At 38.6% G+C, this 27,088-nt stretch overlaps 1 protein-coding gene and 1 long non-coding RNA gene across 3 annotated transcripts; one reads left to right on the plus strand and one right to left on the minus strand.

Moving 5' to 3' along the window:
• Positions 1 to 937: 937 nt before the first annotated feature.
• Positions 938 to 3,371, plus strand: LOC123318427. Its single transcript, XM_044905043.1, has 2 exons — positions 938 to 2,320; positions 2,391 to 3,371. The coding sequence occupies exons 1-2, from the start codon at positions 995 to 997 to the stop codon at positions 3,015 to 3,017; spliced, it is 1,953 nt and encodes a 650-aa protein (XP_044760978.1). The 5' UTR covers positions 938 to 994; the 3' UTR covers positions 3,018 to 3,371.
• Positions 3,372 to 24,621: 21,250 nt separating this feature from the next.
• LOC123318315 lies at positions 24,622 to 25,929 on the minus strand. 2 transcript variants are annotated; one of them, XR_006538280.1, is made up of 3 exons: positions 25,295 to 25,700; positions 25,128 to 25,212; positions 24,622 to 25,065 (listed from the first exon to the last, which is right to left on the minus strand). It is a non-coding gene; the product is annotated as an uncharacterized LOC123318315 (long non-coding RNA). The 2 variants fall into 2 exon arrangements; XR_006538279.1 differs by having other exon boundaries at positions 25,128 to 25,929.
• Between the last annotated feature and the right edge of the window lie 1,159 nt (positions 25,930 to 27,088).

Genomic DNA, 27,088 nt, shown 5'->3' on the forward strand with positions numbered 1-27,088 from the left:
GATGACTGATTTTAGGAAGAGGAATAACGTCAGCAAACTTCCAGGATTTTGGAAAATATGATTTCTGAATACACTCATTAACTATATGTGCTATAAACGGTATTATGAATGTACAATTTATGTACTCTCATAAAACACCTTCTGCTTTTCTAATAGACTTGCTATTCCTGTAAGCGTTGGTAATCATCTCTCTCTCATTCTGTCTCATTATACCTGTCTCACTACATTACATATCTCTAACTTCTCAAGTTGTCACTGCAACCTTCTGTTTTTCTGATAGCGAGACAGTTTATGAAATCGTAAACTCTATCACTGTAAACGTTGTGCTTGCATGATAACACTCACATCAATTTATAACTATCAAGCTCAATTATTATGCAACTCAAAATACATAGACACGTTTTTAAGTAGATCTATCTCAATTCTCTCAATTCTTATCAAACGCATAATAATTGATCTTGTTACTCGATACATAAAATTCACTCAACTTGCTCTTTCTCTCAAGCAAATACAACGTTGATTTTCTCGTTGATACATTACTCTCAAATTCTCTCAATAACTTCTCAATGCTTGTAAATAGGTTCACTCTGTTTAGATGTTGCATATAATTTTACTTCATGCGAGTGTCTATTTATTATGTGACGTGTTTGATATACAATAAAGATTTTATTTTACCATCTCCAACTCAATCATTTGGTAACAGTCCACTTTTAAGTAATTGCCAAAAATCTCAACACCCAGATTTTTGAACATTTGGTCCTTCGGGCCGGATGGTTGAGTTGGAATAATAATTCATTCATATCACATTCATCTCAAAAAGGTCATGTCTCAAAAGTCGGGAAGATCTTCTCCATCTCCAAAAGTGGATGACACTCAACTGCAGGTCCCTCCTACTCGATCGTCCAGATCTTCCACATCTTCGCAGCCTGATGTTGGACCTCGAACTCGCTCGGCTGGTCTTCCCACCAACCTCAAATTAAAAGTCGCTACTCAAATGAGTAGACTACAACTCATGAAGGACATCTTCTCCAAGCTCTCCAACGTCTCAACATGGACTGTGCAAGACCTGTCCCACACTCAAGAACAACTGCAAGACCTTCACAAGAACTTCTCAAAAACTCACTCGTATTTTGAGTCAGCGTGGCCTGAGTCGTGTCTCGACCACGAATACTTCGCATCCTCAGTCTTCTTCGAGGAATACTCTCTATACCAATCAGCCATCTCGAAATTAATACAACTCAATATGTCACTAAATCCTGTGGATTCACAGCCATCCACTTCTGCTCAAGCCCCTCAGCCTTCTCAAACTCGTCCTCGATTGCCTGACATCTCAATTCCCACCTTCTCAGGCGACTTCTCAAAATGGCCTGCATTCCGAGACCTTTTTCAATCACTCGTGATCAATAGCACCTCAATTTCTGACATTGAAAGGTTACATTACCTTCGGACATGTCTCTCTCACGAACCTCTCGACACCATCTCTAGTCTTCCCTTAACGGAAGTCTCGTTCCCCATAGCTTGGAAGAAGCTTATGGATAAATATGAAAATAAAAGGCTGCTCCTCTCTTTTCAATACTCAAAACTTCTCTCCTTCTCATTGGCGAATCAGAAAAATTCTACCGCCTCATCTCTTCGTCAATTTATTGACAGCATCGTCAATCCTCTCCAAAGTTTGAAAGCTCTAGGTGAAGATCTAGAGCAGAACAATAATCTTTTGGTGTTTCATATCATCAACCGTATGGATCACGCCTCTCGAACACATTGGGAAACTCTCATCTCCTCTAATAACGAATTTCCCTCCTTCGCTCAGTTGATGGAGTTCCTCCAATCTCGCTCCAGAGCTCTAGAATGGACTGAGTCCAACCAGAGACAGTCACCTCAAGAATCATCTCGCTCTCGCACAACAGTGCATACAATTTCTCAAAAGGCTACAGCTCAAACTAAACCTTCTCCATCACTCACCTCAAGCAAACCGGCCTCCTCGAACACTCCAATCTCAAAAGTCTCTTCTATGCACAACTACACCTGCGATGATTGTGGACACGACCACTTTATTGCAGATTGCCCTCGCTTCTCCAAACGCTCACATCAAGAAAAAGCTGATGTAGTATTACATCGCATCCTCTGCTCTAACTGCCTCGGTAGACATCATCGCCACTCTTGCAGAACGACAAAGATCTGCAAAATCTGTGGAAGTCGTCATCATACACTTCTACATGATGCTCCTCTCAGCAGTAAACCACACTGCAAAGTTCCACCGGTACCCCCTCGAGTGCTTCCACAATACGCTCTCACATCTCAAAAATCTGCTCAAAGGGAGGTGAGTTCTAGCAACTCAGCTCTAAAGCCTTCAAAATAGTTCGAAGAAGCGTTGAATTATTTTTCTTCAGCTACCTCAACCACGACTCAACACTCTCCTCGCCACTGCCATCGCCCATCTCATCACCTCAACAGGATCGCACACGGTTCGACTACTCATCGACAGTGGATCCGAGCTGACCTTCATCTCTCAAGATCTAGCCAGAAAACTCAACATCTCTAGAAGGAAGTCGCATGTTGTAATTGTGGGAATTCATGGAAAGACTTCTAAGACACAAGGATCTCTCGCCCTCACTCTCAAGTCGACGTATGACCATCAAACCATAAATATTGATGCTCACATTCTTTCATCATCTTTCTCTAATTTGCCTTCCTTCTATACATGTTTTCAGCAATCTCTACATCTCCAGCATCTCAAGTTAGCTGATCCAGAATACCACATCTCAAGAGCCATCGACATCATTTTGGGTGCTGATGTATATGGCTCAGTTGTTCTTCCTCAGATGAAAAACGGCCCTCCATCATCTCCAATCGCGCAACTCTCAATCTTCGGCTGGCTAATCCTAGGCCCTGTGTGTCAAGAACAGGAACGCCTTCCAATTCAATCTCCAATGTTTCACACCATCTCACAACAGTCACATACGGAACTAGATCAGCTCCATTTTTGGCAGAGTTCTTCTCCAACTTCTCAAAGATGAGGGTCACAACTTTCCATTAGCCATTCCTCCATTAACAAAAGGTCGTTATGTTGATGATATTTGTGGTGGAGCAGATACTGAACATCAACTTCTCGAAATTGCCAAACAACTCCAGAACCTTTGCATGGCGGCCGGCCTTCCGCTAGCAAAATGGCAGTCAAACGTCTCAAGTCTCTCTCACGTCGTTCAAGAGGAAGAATCAACGCCCACTCCAATCTCATTCGACGAAAGTTCTCACTCAACTAAAGTGTTAGGTCTAATCTGGTACCCTCAAGAAGACTATTTCACTTTTAAAGTCAGCTCCAATCTATCTGGGTCTTTGATCACCAAGCGATCAGTTCTATCTCATATTGCTCAAATATTTGATCCACTCGGTTTAGTCTCCCCTGTTACGATTAGGGCTAAAATATTGTTGCAGGAATTATGGCTCCAAAAGTTATCATGGGACGAACCTCTACCTCAACTACTCCAACAGAAATGGTACGACATCAGTGAAGATCTCTCCAGGCTGGCCAGCATCACAATTCCAAGATGGATTAACACTCAAGAGGGTTCTTTCATCCAACTCCATGGCTTCTCTGATGCATCTCAACTCGCCATTTCAGCCGTTCTCTATCTTCTCGTTCGAACTCCGTCCAAGGAATGCAAAGTTATAATGCTTTGCTCCAAAACCAAAGTATCGCCTTTAAAACCACTCACAATCCCGAGACTCGAATTATCAGCTGCTCTTCTCCTCTCTCGACTCGTTAATTATGCGCATAATGTTTTAGCTCTCAATATTCACTCAACCACTCTATGGACGGACTCCTCAATCACTCTAGCTTCACCCTTCACGTTGGAAGGACTTTGTACGGAACAGAGTTGCAACAATCCAAGATCTAACTCCAAGGGCCCATTGGAGGTATATTTCCGGCAAAGACAATCCTGCTGACTGTGCATCACGAGGGTTAACTTCATCTCAACTTCGCAACCACTCGCTATGGTGGACGGGACCACCATGGCTTTCCAAGTCAGAAGAATCATGGCCAAATCGTCAGCCGGCACCGACAACCGACCATGAATCAGAAGCAAGACCAGTCATCTCTATACTCACCTCCACTACGTCAGACTACTCATGGGATCTCATCTACAGGTATTCCAATTTGAATAAATTGTTGAGAATTACCTCTATTTGTTCAAAGGTTCTCGCACGACTCCAACGCAAGCTGGATCCAGCACACCTCACACACCTGACTTCAACTGACTTGGAAGCATCTCGAATTTTCTGGATAAAGGCAACTCAAAAAGTCTACTTTCCACATGAACTCAAGGCTCTTCAATCACACACTCCACTTCTCTCTTCACATGTATTCAGTAGACTCACTGCATTCCTCGACAACAATGGTGTAATTCGTGTAGGCGGACGAATTTCCCATTCTCAACTCGACCCAGATAGCAAGCATCCAATTATTCTCCTCGACACTCTCAATTTACTTCTTTGGTTATAGATGAAACTCACCAAACAACTCTACATGTACAAGGCAATGTGGCACCGCTCTCAACAACTCATGGCACAACTACCCACATCTCAAGTGCAGCCATCTCATCCATTCCTCCACACTCTGAGGATTGAAAGCAGTCTTTTCGCTCCAGTTATGGGTGGATTGAGTAGCTCAGACACTGGAGTGATGGATTGCCTCAACTTCCTCACAATGGATAATTTACGAAGACCTACTCGATTATAATCAACTCCGTTAATTATGGCGGCCGGAATGTTAAAAATTGGAGTAATTTTTAACCCAACTCTATCAGCTCGATGCACATCTTTAGCAACTCAGTGACTACGTTTATCGTTACATGCTTCTGTGAACGTAACCTTAAAATCGCTGTCAATCAGCTGTTCAAAAAAAACCGGTGGAACCTGTTGAATCTGCTCAATTCAATTCATTCTCTCCAGATTCTTCGTTCGCTCAAGTGAATTGGAACTTGGTGTGAATTCTTAACGTGATTTTTTGTTGCACTCTCAACTTTCTCAGTCTGCTCAAATCTAATCATATTATTTTATATTATAATAATCAATCGATTAACATCTCAAAAAGGTACAGTACTTTTTTCACTCAACAAAAAATGTAATCATTTTTTGCATGTGTCACGTTAGAATTTCATTCTACATAATTTTCCTCTCAACATTCACTCCATCGCTATGCATTTTCTCACAATTACATTTGCAATATTCTGCTCTACATCTCTCTATCATATTTGCATGTATATTTTCTCAATTTTCTCCAAATCTCTCAATCAACCACGTGCTCAATGTACCTAACTGCTTCAACCTCCTCAAAATGCATCGATATTCCATTCACTTAAAATCACATCACCTCGACAACCACTCACATTTTAATTTCTCTAATTTTAGCACCAAGTTCACATTTCACACCACTCTATTAGAAGCTTATATACTTGTATTCACTCTCATTTTGTATACATGTCACCTCAGATTAACTTAACACCTCTTACGATCAGACTTCTCAGGCCTCTTAAGTTTCAGGTACCTCTACGCTCAAGTTGGACACTTCGAAGGCTTCTCATAGACCAGATCGAGATCCATCTCACTACACTCAGAACTCTGAATAATGGAATACACTCTATCAACTCTATTGGACAGACTGGTTTGTGATAATGCTCGAGGAGGTCCAATCTGATTTCAACTCAATAAGTATAATTTATTATACACTTTTGCATGTCTCTATTACCTGAAACTTACGATACCTTATTTATTTTCTCTAACGTTGTGAACTGCTCTTCTTGTTTCATCTCAATTATGAATACTATTCATTAATTCTTTCTACGTTTACAATATTTCATTTCTCTACATTGCATTTGTAACACAACTGACCTCAATTTATGTACTCTCATACAACACCTTCTGCTTTTCTAATAGATTTGCTATTCCTGTAAGCGTTGGTGATCATCTCTCTACATTACATTTGTAACACAACTCACCTCAATTTATGTACTCTCATAAAACACCTTCTGCTTTTCTAATAGACTTGCTATTCCTGTAAGCGTTGGTAATCATCTCTCTCTCATTCTGTCTCATTATACCTGTCTCACTACATTACATATCTCTAACTTCTCAAGTTGTCACTGCAACCTTCTGTTTTTCTGATAGCGAGACAGTTTATGAAATCGTAAACTCTATCACTGTAAACGTTGTGCTTGCATGATAACACTCACATCAATTTATAACTATCAAGCTCAATTATTATGCAACTCAAAATACATAGACACGTTTTTAAGTAGATCTATCTCAATTCTCTCAATTCTTATCAAACGCATAATAATTGATCTTGTTACTCGATACATGAAATTCACTCAACTTGCTCTTTCTCTCAAGCAAATACAACGTTGATTTTCTCGTTGATACATTACTCTCAAATTCTCTCAATAACTTCTCAATGCTTGTAAATAGGTTCACTCTGTTTAGATGTTGTATATAATTTTACTTCATGCGAGTGTCTATTTATTATGTGACGTGTTTGATATACAATAAAGATTTTATTTTACCATCTCCAACTCAATCATTTGGTAACAGTCCACTTTTAAGTAATTGCCAAAAATCTCAACACCCAGATTTTTGAACAATGTGCCTAAAACTATTTGATAAACTTCCGAGGAATTATCAAATTCTCGATGGTAATAAGTTCAAGACTAGAATCAAGAAATTGTTGATAGAATTGGAACCGTACGATGTGAAGGAGTACCTAAATCATAAATTTCAAATCTGAGCGTTTTATATTTGTTCAGTTGCTTCTTATATTGACGTATTTTCTCTTCAATATTATTTGATTATGGAAATAAATATTATTATTATGACTTTAGCCTTGCGGCTTTCACACTCCTCTCCAGAGGAAAATTCACTTATCCCAGATATCTCAGATATCAAAAGGATTAAGCTCTGTTGGAGCCCTTTCCAGGTTTTCGGGCTCGTGGTGGTGGTCGGGTTCGGGTCGCTCCTCGGCTCCCTGCTGTAGGTTGGATTCCTGCTCCACCTGCACTTTCTGTCGGAGCAGACGGTGTTCCTCTCAATTTCCCATGTACATGCGTACAGTTCTCGCCGTTCCCAGCAGTACCGCCTTCTGCATGACTCTATAGATATTTTCGTCCAGCTGAAGTTTATTTAAGTTCTCTAGTAGTTTCTTCGGTATCAGGCCTGTAGATGATATGACAATAGGGATTGTCTTGACATATTTCAGCTTCCACTGTCTCCTGGTTTGCTCCTCGCTATCTCTGTACTTTGAAATTTTTTCAGTGTGCCTATTTAGAAGATTGTTATTATTTGGAATCGCCACATCGATGAATAGTGCTACGTCCTCATCCTTATTGAGCAATATGAGGTCTGGTCTATTGTGGGTTATTTTCCGGTCTGTGAGAACCGTGCGATCCCAGTATAGCTTGTGATGTTCATTTTCCAATACAGCATCCGGATGGTAATTGTAATAAGGAACCTTTTTCGAACTTAGAAGTTGGTGTTTTAGTGCCAATTCTTGGTGAAGAATCTTGGCAACGGCATCATGTCTATTTTTGTACTCCGTGCCCGCGAACTTCTGACATCCCCGGTGATGTGCTGGATAGTTTCATGTGTCGCACAGCCATAACGACAGCTATCGTCCGCCACTGAGGCATCCTTGGCGATGTATTTCATGTAATTTCTCGTTGGAATCACCTGATCCTGGATGGCGAGCATGAAGCCCTCTGTCTCAGGAAACAACCTTCCGGAAGTCAACCAGTAGTTCGACACAGATATGTCGACGTAATCATGGTTGACCTCGTTCTGGTGCCTCCCATGCGAAGGTTTGCCAATCAGTTTCAGCATTTTACTTTCTGTAGAGTGTTCGACGGTTTCCAAGTGATCCTGTTGTAGCTTTAATGGTGTAGAACTATCAGCAACACAAACTACTCGATGGAGTTCTGACGAAGCTGCCTTGCTCAAGAAATATTTCCGAAGTCCTTCAATTTCCTGGGACATACGGTTGGACAAATCAACAATTCCTCTACCCCCAAGATGTCGTGGCAGCTCTGTCCGTTCTATTGAGCTTTTGGGGTGATGTTTATTGTGTTTAGTCAGCATCGTCCTTATTCTTCTCTGTAAAGCTGCTAAATCGGTGGTCATCCAAGAGATAATACCAAATGAATAGGTCAGCGCCGAGCAAGCGTAGGTGTTAATCGCTTTTATCAGATTCTTGCTGTTAAGACCAGTTCTCATTATATTCCTCAACCTCCGGGTGAACTCCTCCGTTAATTCTTTCTTCATCTGGGTCTGATTGATTTTTCTTGCCTGCTTTATGCCTAGATACTTGTATGTGTCTCCTTCCTTTAATGCTTCAATTTCTGCATCTTCCTTGAGTTTGAACGTACCATCTTCTATTTTCCCTCTCGTTATGTTTAGCAGTCGACATTTTTCTAGTCCAAACTTCATTTTGATGTCTTCCGAGAATTCTTCCACCATTTTCAGCATCAGTTGCATTTGTTTTTTGGTAGATGCGAAGAGTTTCAAGTCGTCCATGTAAAGGAGATGATTCAGTTTCATCATAGTTCTACTGCCGCTCTTGATGTAAAATCCGTAGTCCGTAGAATTCAATCTATGAGACAAGGGATTCAGGGCCATGCAAAACCACAGAGGGCTCAGCGAGTCTCCTTGGAAAATTCCGCGTCTTATTGGAAAAGGTCCTGTTGTAATGGAGCATTCTGCTGCTTTCATTTGAAGACTAGTACGCCAGGTTGACATGGCGTTTTTCAGGAACTTAACAATATTGGGATCCACCTTATGAATCTTCAAGATCGTCAAGAGCCATTCGTGAGGTATAGAATCGAATGCTTTTTTGTAGTCTATGTACGCAGCGTAAAGATTCCTTCGCTTGGAGAACGCTTGATTGCAGATAACTGAATCTATTATTAGTTGTTCTTTGCACCCTCGGCTGTCTTTGGTGCATCCTTTCTGTTGCATGGCGATGATGTTATTCCTTTCGCAATGGTTGTGAATTCGGTTTGAAATGCACGATGTGATTAATTTGTACATCGTTGGAAGACATGTGATTGGTCGGTACTTGGATGGGTCTTCTGTATTCCTTTGGTCTTTAGGTAACAGGTATGTTGTGCCATGTGTAAGGGATACTGGCATTCTTTCAGGATTTTCAATGACATCATTTATTGCGGAGGTCAATTTGTCATGCATGATCCAAAGTTTCTTGATCCAGAAGTTCTGTAATCTATCAGGCCCAGGTGCTTTCCAGTTGTGCAGTCCTCTGATAGCTGATTTTACTTCTTCAATTGTGATCATGTCATGCTGCATCGGCTCATATTTTATAGCTTCAGATTTTTCATCTTCAATCCATCCGGTATCTCCATTGAATTGAGGTTTCGTTTATAATTGTTCGGTCCAGAATTGTTCAATGGCTTCCTTTGGTGGTAACTTTCCATTTTCCCCATCCGACGATGTGAGTAACCGGTAGAAAGATTCTTCCGACTTTTCGAATGAATTATTGTCTCTTTTCCGGCTATAATTGCTCTTATATCTCCTCAGGCGTTCTGCATACAGACTTAATTTTTGCTTCAGAGTGTCCAGGCAATGGTGAGCTGTAGCATTCTCCGTCTCTCGTTTCGTGTGTGTTCTGTTTCTATCCATGATTTCCTTGGCAGCTTTCACAACCTTTCTTCCGCGATTCCCGTTCAAGTACTCCGTCAGTCGCCCAATGTCTCTTCTTAGTTTCTCTGTTTTGTGTTGAAGACGTATCTGCCATGGTGGCGAATATAATTTGTGTAATTTTGGACCATCGTTGTTCGTTCGGCGAATTTTTGCCCCCATGGTTTTCGCTGTCGTTAACGCTGCACAGTGAAAAACTAGATGCAGATATTCCAATGAACTTCGGTTTTGTAGGTATTCAGGTAAAACGTTCTTGTTCAAGATGTCGATTATAAGTGACAGTTTCTTGGATGTATTGAGTCGTGGAGGTGCTACTCGATGAAGAGGATCTGTTCCTTTCAGTTCGGCAAAGTATCTCCTCATGTCAGAGTCAACTTGTCGGTGGAGCTCTTCCCTATCGTCCTGGTGTTCAGGCTCACTTGCGTTGCAGGATGGACTTTCAGTATCAATTTCTTCTGCCTGTTGTTGCCCAGGCATATGAATTTTATCAGAGGTGTTGGTGTTATTCTCTATTACTAGCGAACGCTGAAGTTCTCATTTAATTGCGTCGATTCGGGCCGTTGGTATTAGTTCATTTCTCAGAATTACGCGGTACTCGTTGTTCAGTGACATTGACATTTGGGTAGGCGTTGCAAAATTCCTCATGGAGCCTTTTCCTATAGTTGTTCGTGTTCTGCCCTAGTCCCGTGATGGAGTTATATATGCGCACAATAGTTTTATTCATGGACGTTGTCCACATGCGCTTTCTAACTAACCCCGCTTGGGTGAGCACTGGCTGAATATCCTGCGCAGCACCTTCAGCGGTTCGAGTCGGCAATTGAATTGGACTCGTTGGTTGCTGTTGTTGCTTTGGAGCTGTAGCTTCTTTTGCAGCAGGAGCCCGCTTCCTCAACATCCTGCCACCGACGTCCCGCATGCTGTCATGTCCAGCTGCGGCTCCAGATATGCCCTGACGATCCCCAGGCAGCGACTTGTTTCCGAGGCTTCTCGTTATCACCATTTTCATGGGTTTGTGCTCCCCTTTCTCGGATTGGGTGAGGGGTAGAAAAATGAGAGCAGAAAGAGCACCCCTATAAAGGATGTGAAAGAAAGAGGAAAAAGGAATGGGACTGCGGACAGCAGGCGTGGCTGGCTGCACTGTCTACGTCGTTACGATGGCTACCTGGCAGGCCATCTACCAGATAGGTGCCAGGCAGGCCAGACATTACATTATTATTATTATTCTTAACATTAACATTATAAGACTTTAGAAAATTGGTAACTTCCTTGGAACGAAACTGCACGCCATTATCCAAAATGATGGAATTTGGACACCCAAAGATAGGAAAAACATGGGTATCCAATATCTTCACAATCGACGATGCGGTAGCGAAACGTAACGGGAACAGTGAAGGGAACTTTCTTGTGCAGTTTCAAGATTTTGTTCGAATTAATCCAAAAGTTTTCGAGGAATTTATATCACACTTCGCCGAATTGACCGCTGAAATCTCCCTATCTGAACAATCGAACTGAAATTCAACACATGCATCTCAATTCGAAAACTGTGTACAGTTTCGAGATTTTGGTCGAATTGATCCAATAGTTCCTTAGGAATTGAAATGATACTTTGTCGAATCGAAATGTCCATTCCTATCAGAACTATCGAACTGAAATTCAACATGTGCATCTCAATTCGAAAACAATGTGCAGTTTCAAGATTTGGGTCGAATTGATCCAACAGTTGTTGAGGAATTGATATCACACTTTGCCGAATTGACCACTGAAATCTCAATTTCCATCTGAAATATCGAACTGAAATTCAACATGTGCATCTCAATTCGAAAACTGTGTACAGTTTCGAGATTCGGATCGAATTGATCCAAAAATTCCTTAACTGTACACAATTCGAACCAAATTTTGAAACTGCACATAGTTTTCGGAATGAGATGCACATGTTGAATTTCATTTCGATAGTTCAGATAGGAATTGAGATTTCAGTGGACGATTCGACAAAGAATGATTTAAATTCCTAAGGAACTATTGGATCAATTCGACACAAATCTCGAAACTATACACAGTTTTCGAATTGCGATGCACTTGTTGAATTTCAGTTCGATAGTTCTGATAGGAATTGAGATTTCAGTGGTCGATTCGACAAAGTATGATTTCAATTCCTAAGGAACTATTGGATCAATTCGACACAAATATCGAAACTATACACAGTTTTCGAATTGCGATGCACATGTTGAATTTCAGTTCGATAGTTCAGATAGGAATTGAGATTTCAGTGGTCAATTCGGCACAGTGTGATATCAATTCCTCAAAAACTGTTGGATCAATTTAAACCAAATCTTGAAACTGCACATATTTTTCGAATTGAGTTGCACATGTTGAATTTCAGTTCGATAGTTCAGATAGGAATTGAGATTTCAGTGGTCGATTCGACAAAGTATGATTTCAATTCCTAAGGAATTATTGGATCAATTCGACCCAAATCTCGAAACTGTACACAGTTTTCGAATTGAGATGCACATGTTGAATTTCAGATCAATAGTTCAAATAGGAATTGAGATTTCAGTGGTCAATCCGGCAAAGTGTGATATCAATTCCTGAAAAACTGTTGGATCAATTCGAACCAAATCTTGAAACTGCACATAGTTTTCGAATTGAGATGCACATGTTGAATTTCAGTTCGATAGTTCAGATAGGAAATGAGATTTCAGTGGTCAATTCGGCAAAGTGTGATATCCATTCTTCAAAAACTGTTGGATCAATTCGAACCAAATCTTGAAACTGCACATATTTTTCGAATTGAGATGCACATGTTGAATTTCAGTTCGATAGTTCAGATAGGAATTGAGATTTCAGTGGTCGATTCGACAAATTCTGATTTCAATTCCTAATGAATTATTGGATCAATTCGACCCAAATCTCGAAACTGTACACAGTTTTCGAATTGCGATGCACATGTTGAATTTCAGTTCGATAGTTCAGATAGGAATTGAGATTTCAGTGGTCAATTCGGCAAAGTGTGATATCAATTCCTCAAAAACTGTTGTATCAATTTGAACCAAATCTTGAAACTGCACATATTTTTCGAATTGAGATGCACATGTTGAATTTCAGTTCGATAGTTCAGATAGGAATTGAGATTTCAGTGGTCGATTCGACAAAATATGATTTCAATTCCTAAGGAATTATTTGATCAATTCGACCCAAATCTCGAAACTGTACACAGTTTTCGAATTGAGATGCACATGTTGAATTTCAGATCAATAGTTCAAATAGGAATTGAGATTTCAGTGGTCAATCCGGCAAAGTGTGATATCAATTCCTCAAAAACTGTTGGATCAATTCGAACCAAATCTTGAAACTGCACATAGTTTCCGAATTGAGATGCACATGTTTAATTTCAGTTCGATAGTTCTGATAGGAATGGAGAATTCAGTAGTCTATTCGACAAAGAATCATTTCAATTCCTAAGGAACTATTGTATCAATTCGAACCAAATCTTGAAACTGCACATAGTTTTCGAATTGAGATGCACATGTTGAATTTCAGTTCGATAGTTCAGATAGGAAATGAGATTTCAGTGGTCGATTCGACTAAGTATGATTTCAATTCCTTAGGAATCATTGGATCAATTCGACCCAAATCTCGAAACTGTACACAGTTTTCGAATTGAGATGCACATGTTGAATTTCTGTTCGATAGTTCAAATAGGAATTGAGATTTAAGTGGTCAATCCAGCAAAGTGTGATATCAATTCCTCAAAAACTGTTGGATCAATTCGAACCAAATCTTGAAACTGCACATAGTTTTCGAATTGAGATGCACATGTTGAATTTCAGTTCGATAGTTTAGATAGGAAATGAGATTTCAGTGTTCGATTCGATAAAGTATGATGTCAATTCCTCGAAAACTGTTGTATCAATTCGAACCAAATTTTGAAACTGCACATAGTTTTCGGAATGAGATGCATATGTTGTATTTCAGTACGATAGTTCTGATAGGAATTGAGATTTCAGTGGTCGATTCGACAAAGTATGATTTCAATTCCTAAGAAATTTTTGAATCAATTCGATCCAAATCTCGAAACTGTACACAGTTTTCGAATTGAGATGCACATGTTGAATTTCAGTTTGATAGTTCAGATAGAAATTGAGATTTCATTGGTCAATTCGGCAAAGTGTGATATAAATTCCTCAAAAACTGTTGGATCAATTCGACCCAAATCTCGAAACTGTACACAGTTTTCGAATTGAGATGCACATGTTGAATTTAAGTTCGATAGATCAGATAGGAATTGAGATTTCAGTGGTCAATTCGGCAAAGTGTGATATTAATTCCTCGAAAACTGTTGGATCAATTCGATCCAAATCTCGAAACTGCACATAGTTTTCGAATTGAGATGCACATGTTGAATTTTATTTCGATAGTTCAGATGGGAAATGAGATTTCAGTGGTCGATCCGATAAAGTATGATGTCAATTCCTAAAGAATTATTGGATCAATTCGACCCAAATCTCGAAACTGTACATAGTTTTCGAATTGAGATGCACATGTTGAATTTCAGTTCGAAGTTCAAATAGGAATTGAGATTTCAGTGGTCAATTCGGCAAAGTGTGATATCAATTCCACGAAAACTGTTGGATCAATTCGAACCAAATCTTGAAACTGCACTTAGTTTTCGAATAGAGATGCACATGTTGAATTTCAGTTCGATAGTTCTGATAGGAATTGAGATTTCAGTGGTCGATTCGACAAAGTATGATTTCAATTATCAAGGAATTATTGGATCAATTCGACCCAAATCTCGAAACTGTTCACAGCTTTCGAATAGAGATGCACATGTTGAATTTCAGTTCGATAGTTCAGATAGGAATTGAGATTTCAGTGGTCAATTCGGCAAAGTGTGATATCAATTCCTCAAAAACTGTTGGATCAATTCGAACCAAATCTTGAAACTGCACATAGTTTCCGAATTGAGATGCACATGTTTAATTTCAGTTCGATAGTTCTGATAGGAATGGAGAATTCAGTAGTCTATTCGACAAAGAATCATTTCAATTCCTGAGGAACTATTGTATCAATTCGAAACAAATCTTGAAACTGCACATAGTTTTCGAATTGAGATGCACATGTTGAATTTCAGTTCGATAGTTCAGATAGGAAATGAGATTTCAGTGGTCGATTCGACTAAGTATGATTTCAATTCCTTAGGAATCATTGGATGAATTCGACCCAAATCTCGAAACTGTACACAGTTTTCGAATTGAGATGCACATGTTGAATTTCAGTTCGATAGTTCAAATAGGAATTGAGATTTCAGTGGTCAATCCGGCAAAGTGTGATATCAATTCCTCAAAAACTGTTGGATCAATTCGAACCAAATCTTGAAACTGCACATAGTTTTCGAATTGAGATGCACATGTTGAATTTCAGTTCGATAGTTCAGATAGGAAATGAGATTTCAGTGTTCGATTCGATAAAGTATGATGTCAATTCCTCGAAAACTGTTGTATCAATTCGAACCAAATCTTGAAACTGCACATAGTTTTCGGAATGAGATGCATATGTTGTATTTCAGTACGATAGTTCTGATAGGAATTGAGATTTCAGTGTTCGATTCGACAAAGTATGATTTCAATTCCTAAGAAATTTTTGAATCAATTCGATCCAAATCTCGAAACTGTACACAGTTTTCGAATTGAGATGCACATTTGAATTTCAGTTTGATAGTTCAGATAGGAATTGAGATTTCAGTGGTCAATTCGGCAAAGTGTGATATCAATTCCTCAAAAACTGTTGGATCAATTCGATCCAAATCTCGAAACTGCACATAGTTTTCGAATTGAGATGCACATGTTGAATTTCATTTCGATAGTTCAGATGGGAAATGAGATTTCAGTGGTCGATTCGACGAAGTATCATTTCAAATCCTAAGGAACTATTGGATCAATTCGACCCAAATCTCGAAACTGTTCACAGCTTTCGAATTGAGATGCACATGTTGAATTTCAGTTCGATAGTTCAGATAGGAATTGAGATTTCAGTGGTCAATTCGGCAAAGTGTGATATCAATTCCTCAAAAACTGTTGAATCAATTTGAACCAAATCTCGAAACTGCACATATTTTTCGAATTGAGATGCACATGTTGAATTTCAGTTCGATAGTTCAGATAGGAATTGAGATTTCAGTGGTCGATTCGACAAAGTATGATTTCAATTACTAAGGAATTATTGGATCAATTCGACCCAAATCTCGAAACTGTACACAGTTTTTGAATTGAGATGCACATGTTGAATTTCAGATCAATAGTTCAAATAGGAATTGAGATTTCAGGGGTCAATTCGGCAAAGTGTGATATCAATTCCTCGAAAACTGTTCGATCAATTCGAACCAAATCTTGAAACTGCACATAGTTTTCGAATTGAGATGCACATGTTGAATTTCAGTTCGATAGTTCAGATAGGAAATGAGATTTCAGTGGTCGATTCGATAAAGTATGATGTCAATTCCTCGAAAACTGTTGGATCAATTCGAACCAAATCTTTAAACTGCACATAGTTTTCGAAATGAGATGCAAATGCTGTATTTCAGTACGATAGTTCTGATAGGAATTGAGATTTCAGTGGTCGATTCGACAAAGTGTGATTTCAATTCCTAAGAAATTTTTGTATCAATTCGATCCAAATCTCGAAACTGTACATAGTTTTCGAATTGAGATGCACATGTTGAATTACAGTTTGATTGTTCAGATAGGAATTGAGATTTCAGTGGTCAATTCGGCAAATTGTGATATCAATTCCTCAAAAACTGTTGGATCAATTCGACCCAAATCTCGAAACTCTACACAGTTTTCGAATTGAGATGTACATGTTGAATTTCAGTTCGATAGTTTAGATAGGAATTGAGATTTCAGTGGTCAATTCAGCAAAGTGTGATATCAATTCCTCAAAAACTGTTGGATCAATTTGACCCAAATCTTGAAACTGCACGTAGTTTTCGAATTGAGATGCACATGTTGAATTTCAGTTCGATAGTTCTGATAGGAATGGAGAATTCAGTAGTCGATTCGACAGAGTATGATTTCAATTCCTAAGGAATTATTGGATCAATTCGACCCAAATCTCGAAACTGTACACAGTTTTCGAACTGACATGCACATATTGAATTTCAGTTCGATAGTTCAGATAGGAATTGAGATTTCAGTGGTCGATTCGAAAGAGTATGATTTCAATTCCTAAGGAATTATTGGATCAATTCGACCCAAATCTCGAAACTGTACACAGTTTTCGAATTGCGATGCACATGTTGAATTTCAGTTCGATAGTTCAGATGGGAATTGAGATTTCAGTGGTCAATTCGACAAAATGTGATATCAATTCCTCAAAAGAAATTGGATCAATTCGAACCAAATCTTGAAACTGGACATAGTTTTCGAATTGAGATGCACATGTTGAATTTCATTTCTGTTAAAAATTGGAGTAATTTTCAACCCAACTCTATCACTCGGTGCACAACTCTATCTACTCAGTGACTACGTTTATCGTTACATGCTTCTGTGAACGTAACCTTTAAATCGCTGTCAATCAGCTGTTCAAAAAAAAAAAACCGGTGGAACCTGTTGAATCTGCTCAATTTAATTCATTCTATTCTAGATTCTTCGATCGCTCAAGTGAATTGGAACTTGGTCTGAATTCTTAACGTGATTTTTTAGTGCACTCTCAACTTTCTCAGTCATCTAATAATATCATTTTATATTATATTATCACTCGATTAACATCTCAAAAGGTACAGTACTTTTTTCACTCAACAAAAAATGTAATCATGTTTTGCATGTGTCACGTTAGAATATCATTCTACATAATTTTCCTCTCAAAATTCACTCCATCGCTATGCATTTTCTCACAATTACATTTGAAATATTCTGCTCTACACCTCTATATCATATTTGCGTGTATATTTTCTCAATTTTCTCCAAATCTCTCAATCAACCACGTGCTCAATGTACCTAACTGCTTCAACCTTCTCAAACTGCATCGATATTCCATTCGCTTGAAATCACATCATCTCGAAAACCACTCACATTTCTCTACATTACAGTTGTAACACAACTCACCTCAATTTATGTACTCTCATAAAACACCTTCTGCTTTTCTAATAGATTTGCTATTCCTGTAAGCGTTGGTAATCATCTCTCTCATTCTGTCTCATTACACCTGTCTCACTGCATTATATATCTCTAACTTCTCAATTTGTCACTGCAACCTTCTGTTTTTCTGATAGCGAGACAGTTTATGAAATCGTAAACTCTATCACTGTAAACGTTGTGCTTGCATGATAACACTCACATCAATTCATAATCATCAAGTTCAATTATTATGCAACTCAAAATACATAAACACGTTTTGATGTAAATATATCTCAATTCTTATCAAACACATAATAATTGATCTTGTTACTCGATACATGAAATTCACTCAACCTGCTCTTTCTCTCAAGCAAATACAACGTTGATTTTCTCATTGAATTATTACTCTCAAATTCTCTCGATAACTTCTCAATAATTGTAAATAGGTTCACTCTGTTTAGATGTTGTATATAATTTTACTTCATGCGAGTGTCTATTTATTATGTGACGTGTTTGATATACAATAAAGATTTTATTTTACCATCTCCAACTCAATCATTTGGTAACAGTCCACTTTTAAGTAATTGCCAAAAATCTCAACACCCAGATTTTTGAACATTTGGTCCTTCGGGCCGGATGATTGAGTTGGAATAATCATTCATTCACATCACATTCATCTCAAAAGGTCATGTCTCAAAAGTCGGGAAGATCTTCTCCATCTCCAAAAGAGGATGACACTCAACTCCAGATCCCTCCTACTCGATCATCCAGATCTTCCACATCATCGCAGCCTGATGTGGGACCTCAAACTCGCTCGGCTGGTCTTCCCACCAACATCAAATTAAAAGTCGCTACTCAAATGAGTAGACTGCAACTCATGAAGGACATCTTCTCCAAGCTGTCCAACGTCTCAACATGGACTGTGCAAGACCTGTCCCACACTCAAGAACAACTGCAAGACCTTCACAAGAACTTCTCAAAGACTCATTCGTATTTTGAGTCAGCGTGGCCTGAGTCTTGTCTCGACCGCGAATACTTCGCATCCTCAGTCTTCTTCGTGGAATACTCTCTCTTCCAATCAGCCATTTCGAAATTAATCCATTTCAATATGTCACTCAATCCTGTGGATTCACAGCCATCCACTTCTGCTCAAGCCCCTCAGCCTTCTCAAACTCGTCCTCGATTGCCTGACATCGCAATTCCCACCTTCTCAGGCGACTTCTCAAAATGGCCTGCCTTCCGAGACCTTTTTCAATCACTCGTGATCAATAGCACCTCAATATCTGACATTGAAAGGTTACATTACCTTCGGACATGTCTCTCTCAAGAACCTCTCGACACCATCTCTAGTCTTCCCTTAACGGAAGTCTCGTTCCCCATAGCTTGGAAGAAGCTTATGGACAAATATGAGAATAAAAGGCTGCTCCTCTCTTCTCAATACGCAAAACTTCTCTCCTTCTCATTGGCGAATCAGAAAAATTCTACCGCCTCATCTCTTCGTCAATTTATTGACAGCATCGTCAATCCTCTCCAAAGTTTGAAAGCTCTAGGTGAAGATCTAGAGCAGAAAAACAATCTTTTGGTGTTCTATATCATCAATCGTATGGATCACGCCTCTCGAACACATTGGGAAACGCTCATCTCCTCTAATAACGAATTTCCCTCCTTCGCTCAGTTGATGGAGTTCCTCCAATCTCGCTCCAGAGCTCTAGAATGGACTGAGTCCAACCAGAGACAATCATCTCAAGAATCCTTTCGCTCTCGTACAACAGTGCACACAATTTCTCAAAAGGTTACAGCTCAAACTAAACCTTCTCCGTCACTCACCTCAAGTAAAGCAGCCTTCTCAAGCACTCCACTCTCAATTAAAGTCTCTTCTATGCCCAGCTACACCTGTGAAGATTGTGGACACGACCACTTCATTGCAGATTGCCCTCGCTTCTCCGAACGCTCACCTCAAGAAAAAGCTGATGTAGTATTACATCGCATCGTCTGCTCCAACTGCCTCGGTAGACATCATCGCCACTCTTGCAGAACGACAAAGATCTGCAAAATCTGTGGAAGTCGTCATCATACCCTTCTACATGATGCTCCTCTCAGCAGTAAACCACACTGCAAAGTTCCACCGGTACCCCCTCGAGTGCTTCCACAATCAGCTCTCACATCTCACAAATCTGCTCAAAGGGAGGTGAGTTCTAGCAACTCAGCTCTAAAGCCGTCAAAATAGCATCTCAAGAGCAATCTCTACATCTCCAGCATCTCAGGTTAGCTGATCCAGAATACCACATCTCAAGAGACATCGACATCATTTTGGGTGCTGATGTATATGGCTCAGTTGTTCTTCCTCAGATGAAAAAAGGCCCTCCATCATCTCCAATCGCACAACTCTCAATCTTCGGCTGGCTAATCCTAGGCCCTGTGTATCAAGAACAGAAACGCCTTCCAATCTAATTTCCAATGTTTCATACTGTTCAAGATGCAGACCTACATCATCTCCTCACTAAGTTTTGGGAACAGGAAGAAATTCAACCAACGTCTACGTCACATCTCACCTCTGACGAGCAAGAATGTGAAAACCACTTTGTCTCCACTCACTCTAGGCTCTCCTCAGGGAAATACATGGTAAGATTACCATTGAAATCATCTATTGACGTCTTAGGTTCTTCCAGACAACGAGCCTTTCGATGTCTGCAAGCCTTGATTCGGAAATTCGACAAGGATCCTGACTACTCTCTGTTCTACCATCAATTTCTCCATGAATATGAACTCCTCCAGCTCATGCAACCAGTCTCGTCAGAAAAGGTCAACTCAAGATATTTTCTTCCTCATCATGGTGTTCTCAAAACAGACAGCTCTACAACGAAACTGCGAGTAGTCTTCAACGGCTCCAGCCCCACCTCGACTGGCATTTCTCTCAACGATATTATGCACACCGGAGCGAAACTGCAACTCGACGTGATAGATGTTCTTATGTGGGTGCGTAAATTTAAATTTGTCTTCTCTACAGATATCACAAAGATGTACAGACAGATTCTGGTTCATCCTGATGATTGGGATCTTCAAAGCATCCTTTGGCTCGACTCAAATAACAACGTAAAGACATACTAATAAGCCCATAGATCTACCTTTATTGATAGATCTACTTTTTTTGGCAGATCAGTATAGCCAGGAGATCCACCTTGTAGGTAGATTCGCCTTCATGGACAGATTCGCCTTTTGTCCGTAGCTCGGGCCTACGGCCCTCGTGATTCGCCTTCCGCCGTAGCTCGAGCCTACGGCCCACGCGATTCGCCTTTCGTCAGTAGCTCGGGCCTTCGGCCCTCGCCATTCACCTTCCGACCGTAGCTCGGGCCTACGGCCCTCGCTTTTAATGATACGCGAATACTATACAATACTGAGTATCACACATAACTCACAGCGTTCGATATATTCAGGCATTGTCGCAAATTTCACGAAAAAATACAAATAATCTCATACACAGCTTAAAAATTGGCAAAAATCAGTTATATTCAGTTGGACAGAAGCCTTATAACGGAGATTCCATGCATTCAGTTCATCTTGAATAGAAACTTACAAAGTTCTTTCTTTACGATGAAACAAAAAACTAAGTTGAAATGAGAATAACTGGTCAAAAGTCTATAAAAGTAGAATTTTAACGCAAAAAAAAAACACCCTGCTATTGTATTCCAATAATCATTATATCATTCCACTCAAATAAGTTATTCGAAAACATTTTTCCTTCCATTTGGAATGATTAAATACAATAATCCTCGTACAATAATCAAAAAGCTTAAAAATTGGCCGAAATATGTTATATGGAATGGGAAAGAAGCCTAATTATAAAAATTTCAAGCATCATAATATTTAATTCAGTTTATTTTGAACAAAATCTACAAAATCCTTTCATCTACGATAAGAAAAAAAAACTAACCTCAAATGACAAAAACTTGGCGAAAGTCTATACATATATAGAATTTTTATGTTAAAACTTACTCATAGATTGTGTTTCAATATGCTTTTTATCATCCCAATAAGCATTTTATTATTCCACTTGAATGAGTTATTTGAAAACATTTCTCCTATTATCTGGAATGAGTAAATATAATAATCCTTGTACACTAATCAAAAAGCTTAAAAATTGGCCAAAATATGTCATATGGAATTGAAAAGAAGCCTTATTATGAAGATTTCAAGTATTATAACATTTCATTCAGTTTATTTTGAACAAAAACCTACAGAGTCCCTCTCTCTACGATAAGAGTAACAATCTTACGTTAAATGAGAAAACTTGACAAATGTCTATAAATATAGAATTTTAACGCAAAAACTCACTCATAGATTGTGTTTCAATAATCATTATATCATTCCAAATGAATAACTTATCTCAAAACATTTTTCCATAGATCTAGACTAAGAAAATCATCTCCGTACACTACCCGATTGCATGGAAGTTGTCAGAAATCTGTTGTATTCAGTTGAAAAAAAGCGAAATAGATCATTTACTTCACATAGAAACTATCCTGAATGATATGCTTTATAAACTTACTCTGAACTACCTCTTTTTTACCAAATAACACTGTCCGAGAAATGATATTATACATTTCTTGATCTGATAAATTTATATGTGCCTGAAAATAAATTTCAATTATGAAATATAGAATCTCCTGGTCGATTTTCTGTGCAGACTCACCCCCAAGAACGGTTTGTTATCTAGAAATTCTTATGTTCATACACCAAGATCAAAGATGTTTCTCATTCTGTGAGTTTGCATGTAATTTGATCTGAAGTACATTATGTAAACTTGACAAATGGATCATATATTTCAAATAGAAACTCTCCTGAACGAACTGCTTCAGGACTTTACCCCTGAAGAAGGATTTTCATTCCAAATACAGTCTCTCCGAGGGATGATAATTGCCATCCTAGGATTTTTTCATTTCTGTATCTGATAAATTGATATGTGCCTGAAAAAATAAGTATTATTAGTGACAAAATATACTATCAGTTATAATATTCGATCTCTCATACAGATTCACGTCCAAGAACTGTGTTTTATATCTCAGAATTCAATAAAAACCTAACTTTCCGATTATGGAAAAAAGTTCAACTGTGATGAGAGCTTCGAAGTTTTATCGTACGGGGAGAAATGTAGTAAATATATTGAATATATCCTTTAATTTCAATAATAATTAAACCTTAAAAATTTGCATCAATTTTTTCACGGTCTGTCAACAGTCAAATGAAACTGGCCTAAGGATCCCTCAACACTTGACAGGAAAACACGTTATAGGGATTGAAAAATTATGGAAATTTTAAAATTTTAAGTTATTTTTGGTTGAATAGTGACCTCGACTTTCCTAATATAAATTTATTTTGGCAATTTCAACGCTAAAAATCACGGAATGACTGAAAATATTCAGGGCCAAAACGAAGGTTATGAACGGTGCTTAACTGAGGTGGTTTCGTAATATCGAAAATTGCAAACTTACCTATACATATTGAGCCGAAATATGGGTACCTGGAGATGCTACAGGCAATGAAGAATGATTCTCTAGCATTTATCTTCCCTATTTTGGCATTATTCATATAATAATCGACTCGAGTTTCCGAAAACTGCAAAAACCCCTTTCGAAACGTCAGAAGTGAAATTACCTCTATGCTCTTGGAAATTAATTTATCAAATTTTCGTAGACGTCAAAAATTTTCAAATTTCTTACGCTTTTTTGGGAAATTTCGTTCGGACTCCGGGAAAAAAAACAGGCCTATTTTAATTTCGGGTCCTTCGAGCTTAGTTCGACACCCATCCCGGCTCTCGAGCTACCGCGGATCTCTCAAGCTAATCAAATAACTTTGGCACCTTTTCGCGAAAATCGTGAATTTCGCGATTTTCTCACGCAATTTTCGGACACTTCTAGACGGGGTAAAAATACGATCTAGGCATTTTCGGAAAGCTCGATTCTTACTCTTGCGTTCCATTTACCGCTCTACCCGGCCACGCGCCTTCGGCGCTCGGCATTTCAAATTTCCCATACCCTCCACCGACACTTCAACGTGGCAAAAAAATTGATACGATTCGGTGATCATTTTTTATCAACGTTATAGTATTAACTAGTAAGCCCATAGATCTACCTTTATTGATAGATCTACCTTTATTGATAGATCTACCTTTATTGATAGATCTACCTTTTTTGGCAGATCAGTATAGCCAGGAGATCCACCTTGTAGGTAGATTCACCTTCATGGACAGATTCGCCTTTTGTCCGTAGCTCGGGCCTTCGGCCCTCGCGATTCGCCTTCCGCCCGTAGCTCATGCCTACGGCCCTCGCACTTAATGATACGCGAATACTATACAATACGTAGTAACACACAAAATTCACAGCGTTCGATATATACAGGCATTGTCGCAAATTTCACGAAAGAAAACAAATAATCTCATACACTGCTCAAAAATTGGCGAAAATCAGTTATATTCAGTTGTACAGAAGCCTTATAACGGAGATTCCATGCATTCAGTTCATCTTGAATAGAAACTTACAAAGTTTTTTCTCTACGATGAAACAAAACACTAACCTGAAATGAGAATAACTGGCCAAAAATCTATAAAAGTAGAATTTTAACGCAAAAAACACACCCTGCCATTGTATTCCAATAATCATTATATCATTCCACTCAAATAAGTTATTCGAAAACATTTTTCCTCCCATCTGGAATGATTAAATACAATAATCCTCGTACAATAATCAAAAAGCTTAAAAATTGGCCAAAATCTGTTATATAGAATGGGAAAGGAGCCTAATTATAAAAATTTCAAGCATTATAACGTTTAATTCTGTTTATTTTGAACAAAAACCTACAGGGTCCCTCTCTCTACGATAATAGCAAAAATCTTACCCCAAATGGGAGAACCTGACAAATGTCTATAAATATAGAATTTTAACGCAAAAACTCACTCATAGATTGTGTTTCAATAATCATTATATCATTCCAACTGAATAACTTATCTCAAAACATATTTTTCCATAGATTTAGCCTAAGAAAATCATCTCCGTACACTACCCAATTGCTTGAAAGTTGTCAGAAATCTGTTGTGTTCAGTTGAAAAGAATCGAAATAGATCATTTGCTCCACATAGAAACTCTCCTGAACGAACTGCTTGAGAAACTTACTCTGAAGAACATTTTTTTTTACCAAATAACACTGTCCGAGAGATGATATTATACATTTCTTGATCTGATAAATTTATATATGCCTGAAAATAAATTTCAATTATAAAATATAGAATCTCCTGGTCGATTTTCTGTGCAGACTCACCCCCAATAACCGTTTGTTATCTAGAAATGTTCATACACCAAGATTAAGGATGTTTCCCATTCTGTGAGTTTGCATGTAATTTAATCTGAAATCCATTATGTAAACTTGACAAATGGATCATATACTTCAAATAGAAACTCTTTTGAACCAATTGCTTAGAAGCTTACCCCTGAAGTAGCTTTTTTTATTTAAAATGAGACTTTCCGATAGATGATATTTGACATTTATGAATTTCATACATTTCTTGATATGATGAATTAATATGTGCCTGAAAAATAAGTATTATTAGTGACAAAATAAACTATCAGTTATCACATCCGATTTTGATACAAATTCACGTCGAAGAACTGTCTTTCATATCTGGAAATTCAATAATAACCTAACTTTCCGATTATGGGAAAAAATTCAACTGTGATGTGAGCTTCGAAGTACTATCGTACGGAGAGAAATGTAGTAAATATATTAAATATATCCTTCAATTTGAATAATAATTAAACCTTAAAAATTTGCATCAATTTTTTCACGGTCCGTCAACAGTAAAATGAAACTTGCTTGAGGACAAAGAGTAACAACTCTTTTTAGTCGAATGACAGGAAAACACGTTATAGGAATTGAAAAATTATGGAAATTTTAAAATTCTAATTTATTTTTAGCTGAATAGTGACCTCAACATTCCTAATATAAATTTATTTTTTTTAATTTCAACGCTGAAAATCACGAAATTACTGAAAATATTCAGGGCCAAAACGAAGGTTATGAACGGTGCTCAACCGAGGTGGTTTCGTAATATCGAAAATTGCAAACTTACCTGTACATATTGAGCCGAAATATGGGTACCTGGAGATGCTACGGGATATGGAGAATGATTCTCTAGCATTTATCTTCCCTATTTTGGCATTATTCATATAATAATCGACTTGAGTTTCCAAAAACTGCAAAAACCCCTTTCGAAACGTCAGAAATTACCTCTATGCTCTTGGAAATTAATTTATCAAATTTTCGTAGACGTCAAAAATTTTCGAAATTCTTACGCTTTTTTAGGTAATATCGTTCGGGCTCCGGGAAAAAAAACAGGCCTATTTTAATTTCGGGTTCTTCGAGCTTAGTTCGACACCCATCCCGGCTCTCTAGCTACCGCGGATCTCTCAAGCTAATCAAATCATTTTGGTATCTTTTCGCGAAAATCGTGAATTTCGCGATTTTCTCACGCAATTTTCGGACACTTCTAGACGGGGTAAAAATACGATCTAGGCATTTTCGGAAAGCTCGATTCTTCTTCTAGCGTTCCATTTACCGCTCTACCCGGCCACGCGCCTTCGGCGCTCTCCATTTCAAATTTCCCATACCCTCCACCGACACTTCAACATGGCAAAAAACTTGATACGATTCGGTGATCATTTTTTATCAACGTTATAGTATTAACTAGTATAGCCAGGAGATCCACCTTGTAGGTAGATTCACCTTTACTGGCAGATTCGCCTTTCGTACGTAGCTCGGGCCTACGGCCCTCGCGATACGCCTTTTGTTCGTAGCTCGGGCCTTCGGCCCTCGCTCGATTCCCCTTTTATGAATATATATAGGCCAAAAACGTTTTTTAAAAGCCCGATCGATTTAAGGCACCTCGTTCTGTGATCGCTGCCAAGCCGTCAAAACTGACGTTAACCTTTAAATCACACTCTGACATCGATTGTCAAAGTGCACTTCCACTTAATTTTCTCTGATAATCAATAGAAAATAATTTAATTTTGTGGAATGTCACTCGATTTTTAATAGACGTCAAAAATTTTCAAAATTCTTACGCTTTTTTAGGTAATATCGTTCGGGCTCCGGGAAAAAAAACAGGCCTATTTTAATTTCGGGTTCTTTGAGCTTAGTTCGACACCCATCCCGGCTCTCGAGCTACCGCGGATCTCTCAAGCTAATCAAATCAAATTGGTACCTTTTCGCGAAAATCGTGAATT

This window comes from Coccinella septempunctata, chromosome 8, assembly GCF_907165205.1.
Source record: "Coccinella septempunctata chromosome 8, icCocSept1.1, whole genome shotgun sequence".
Lineage (NCBI taxonomy): Eukaryota > Metazoa > Arthropoda > Insecta > Coleoptera > Coccinellidae > Coccinella > Coccinella septempunctata.

Coding starts and splice junctions, on each gene's coding strand:
- LOC123318427 (XM_044905043.1), top strand. CDS start 995: ATGAGTAGACTACAACTCATGAAGGACATCTTCTCCAAGCTCTCCAAC. Junction 2,321..2,390: donor AAAAATCTGCTCAAAGGGAG/GTGAGTTCTAGC, acceptor ATTTTTCTTCAG/CTACCTCAACCACGACTCAA.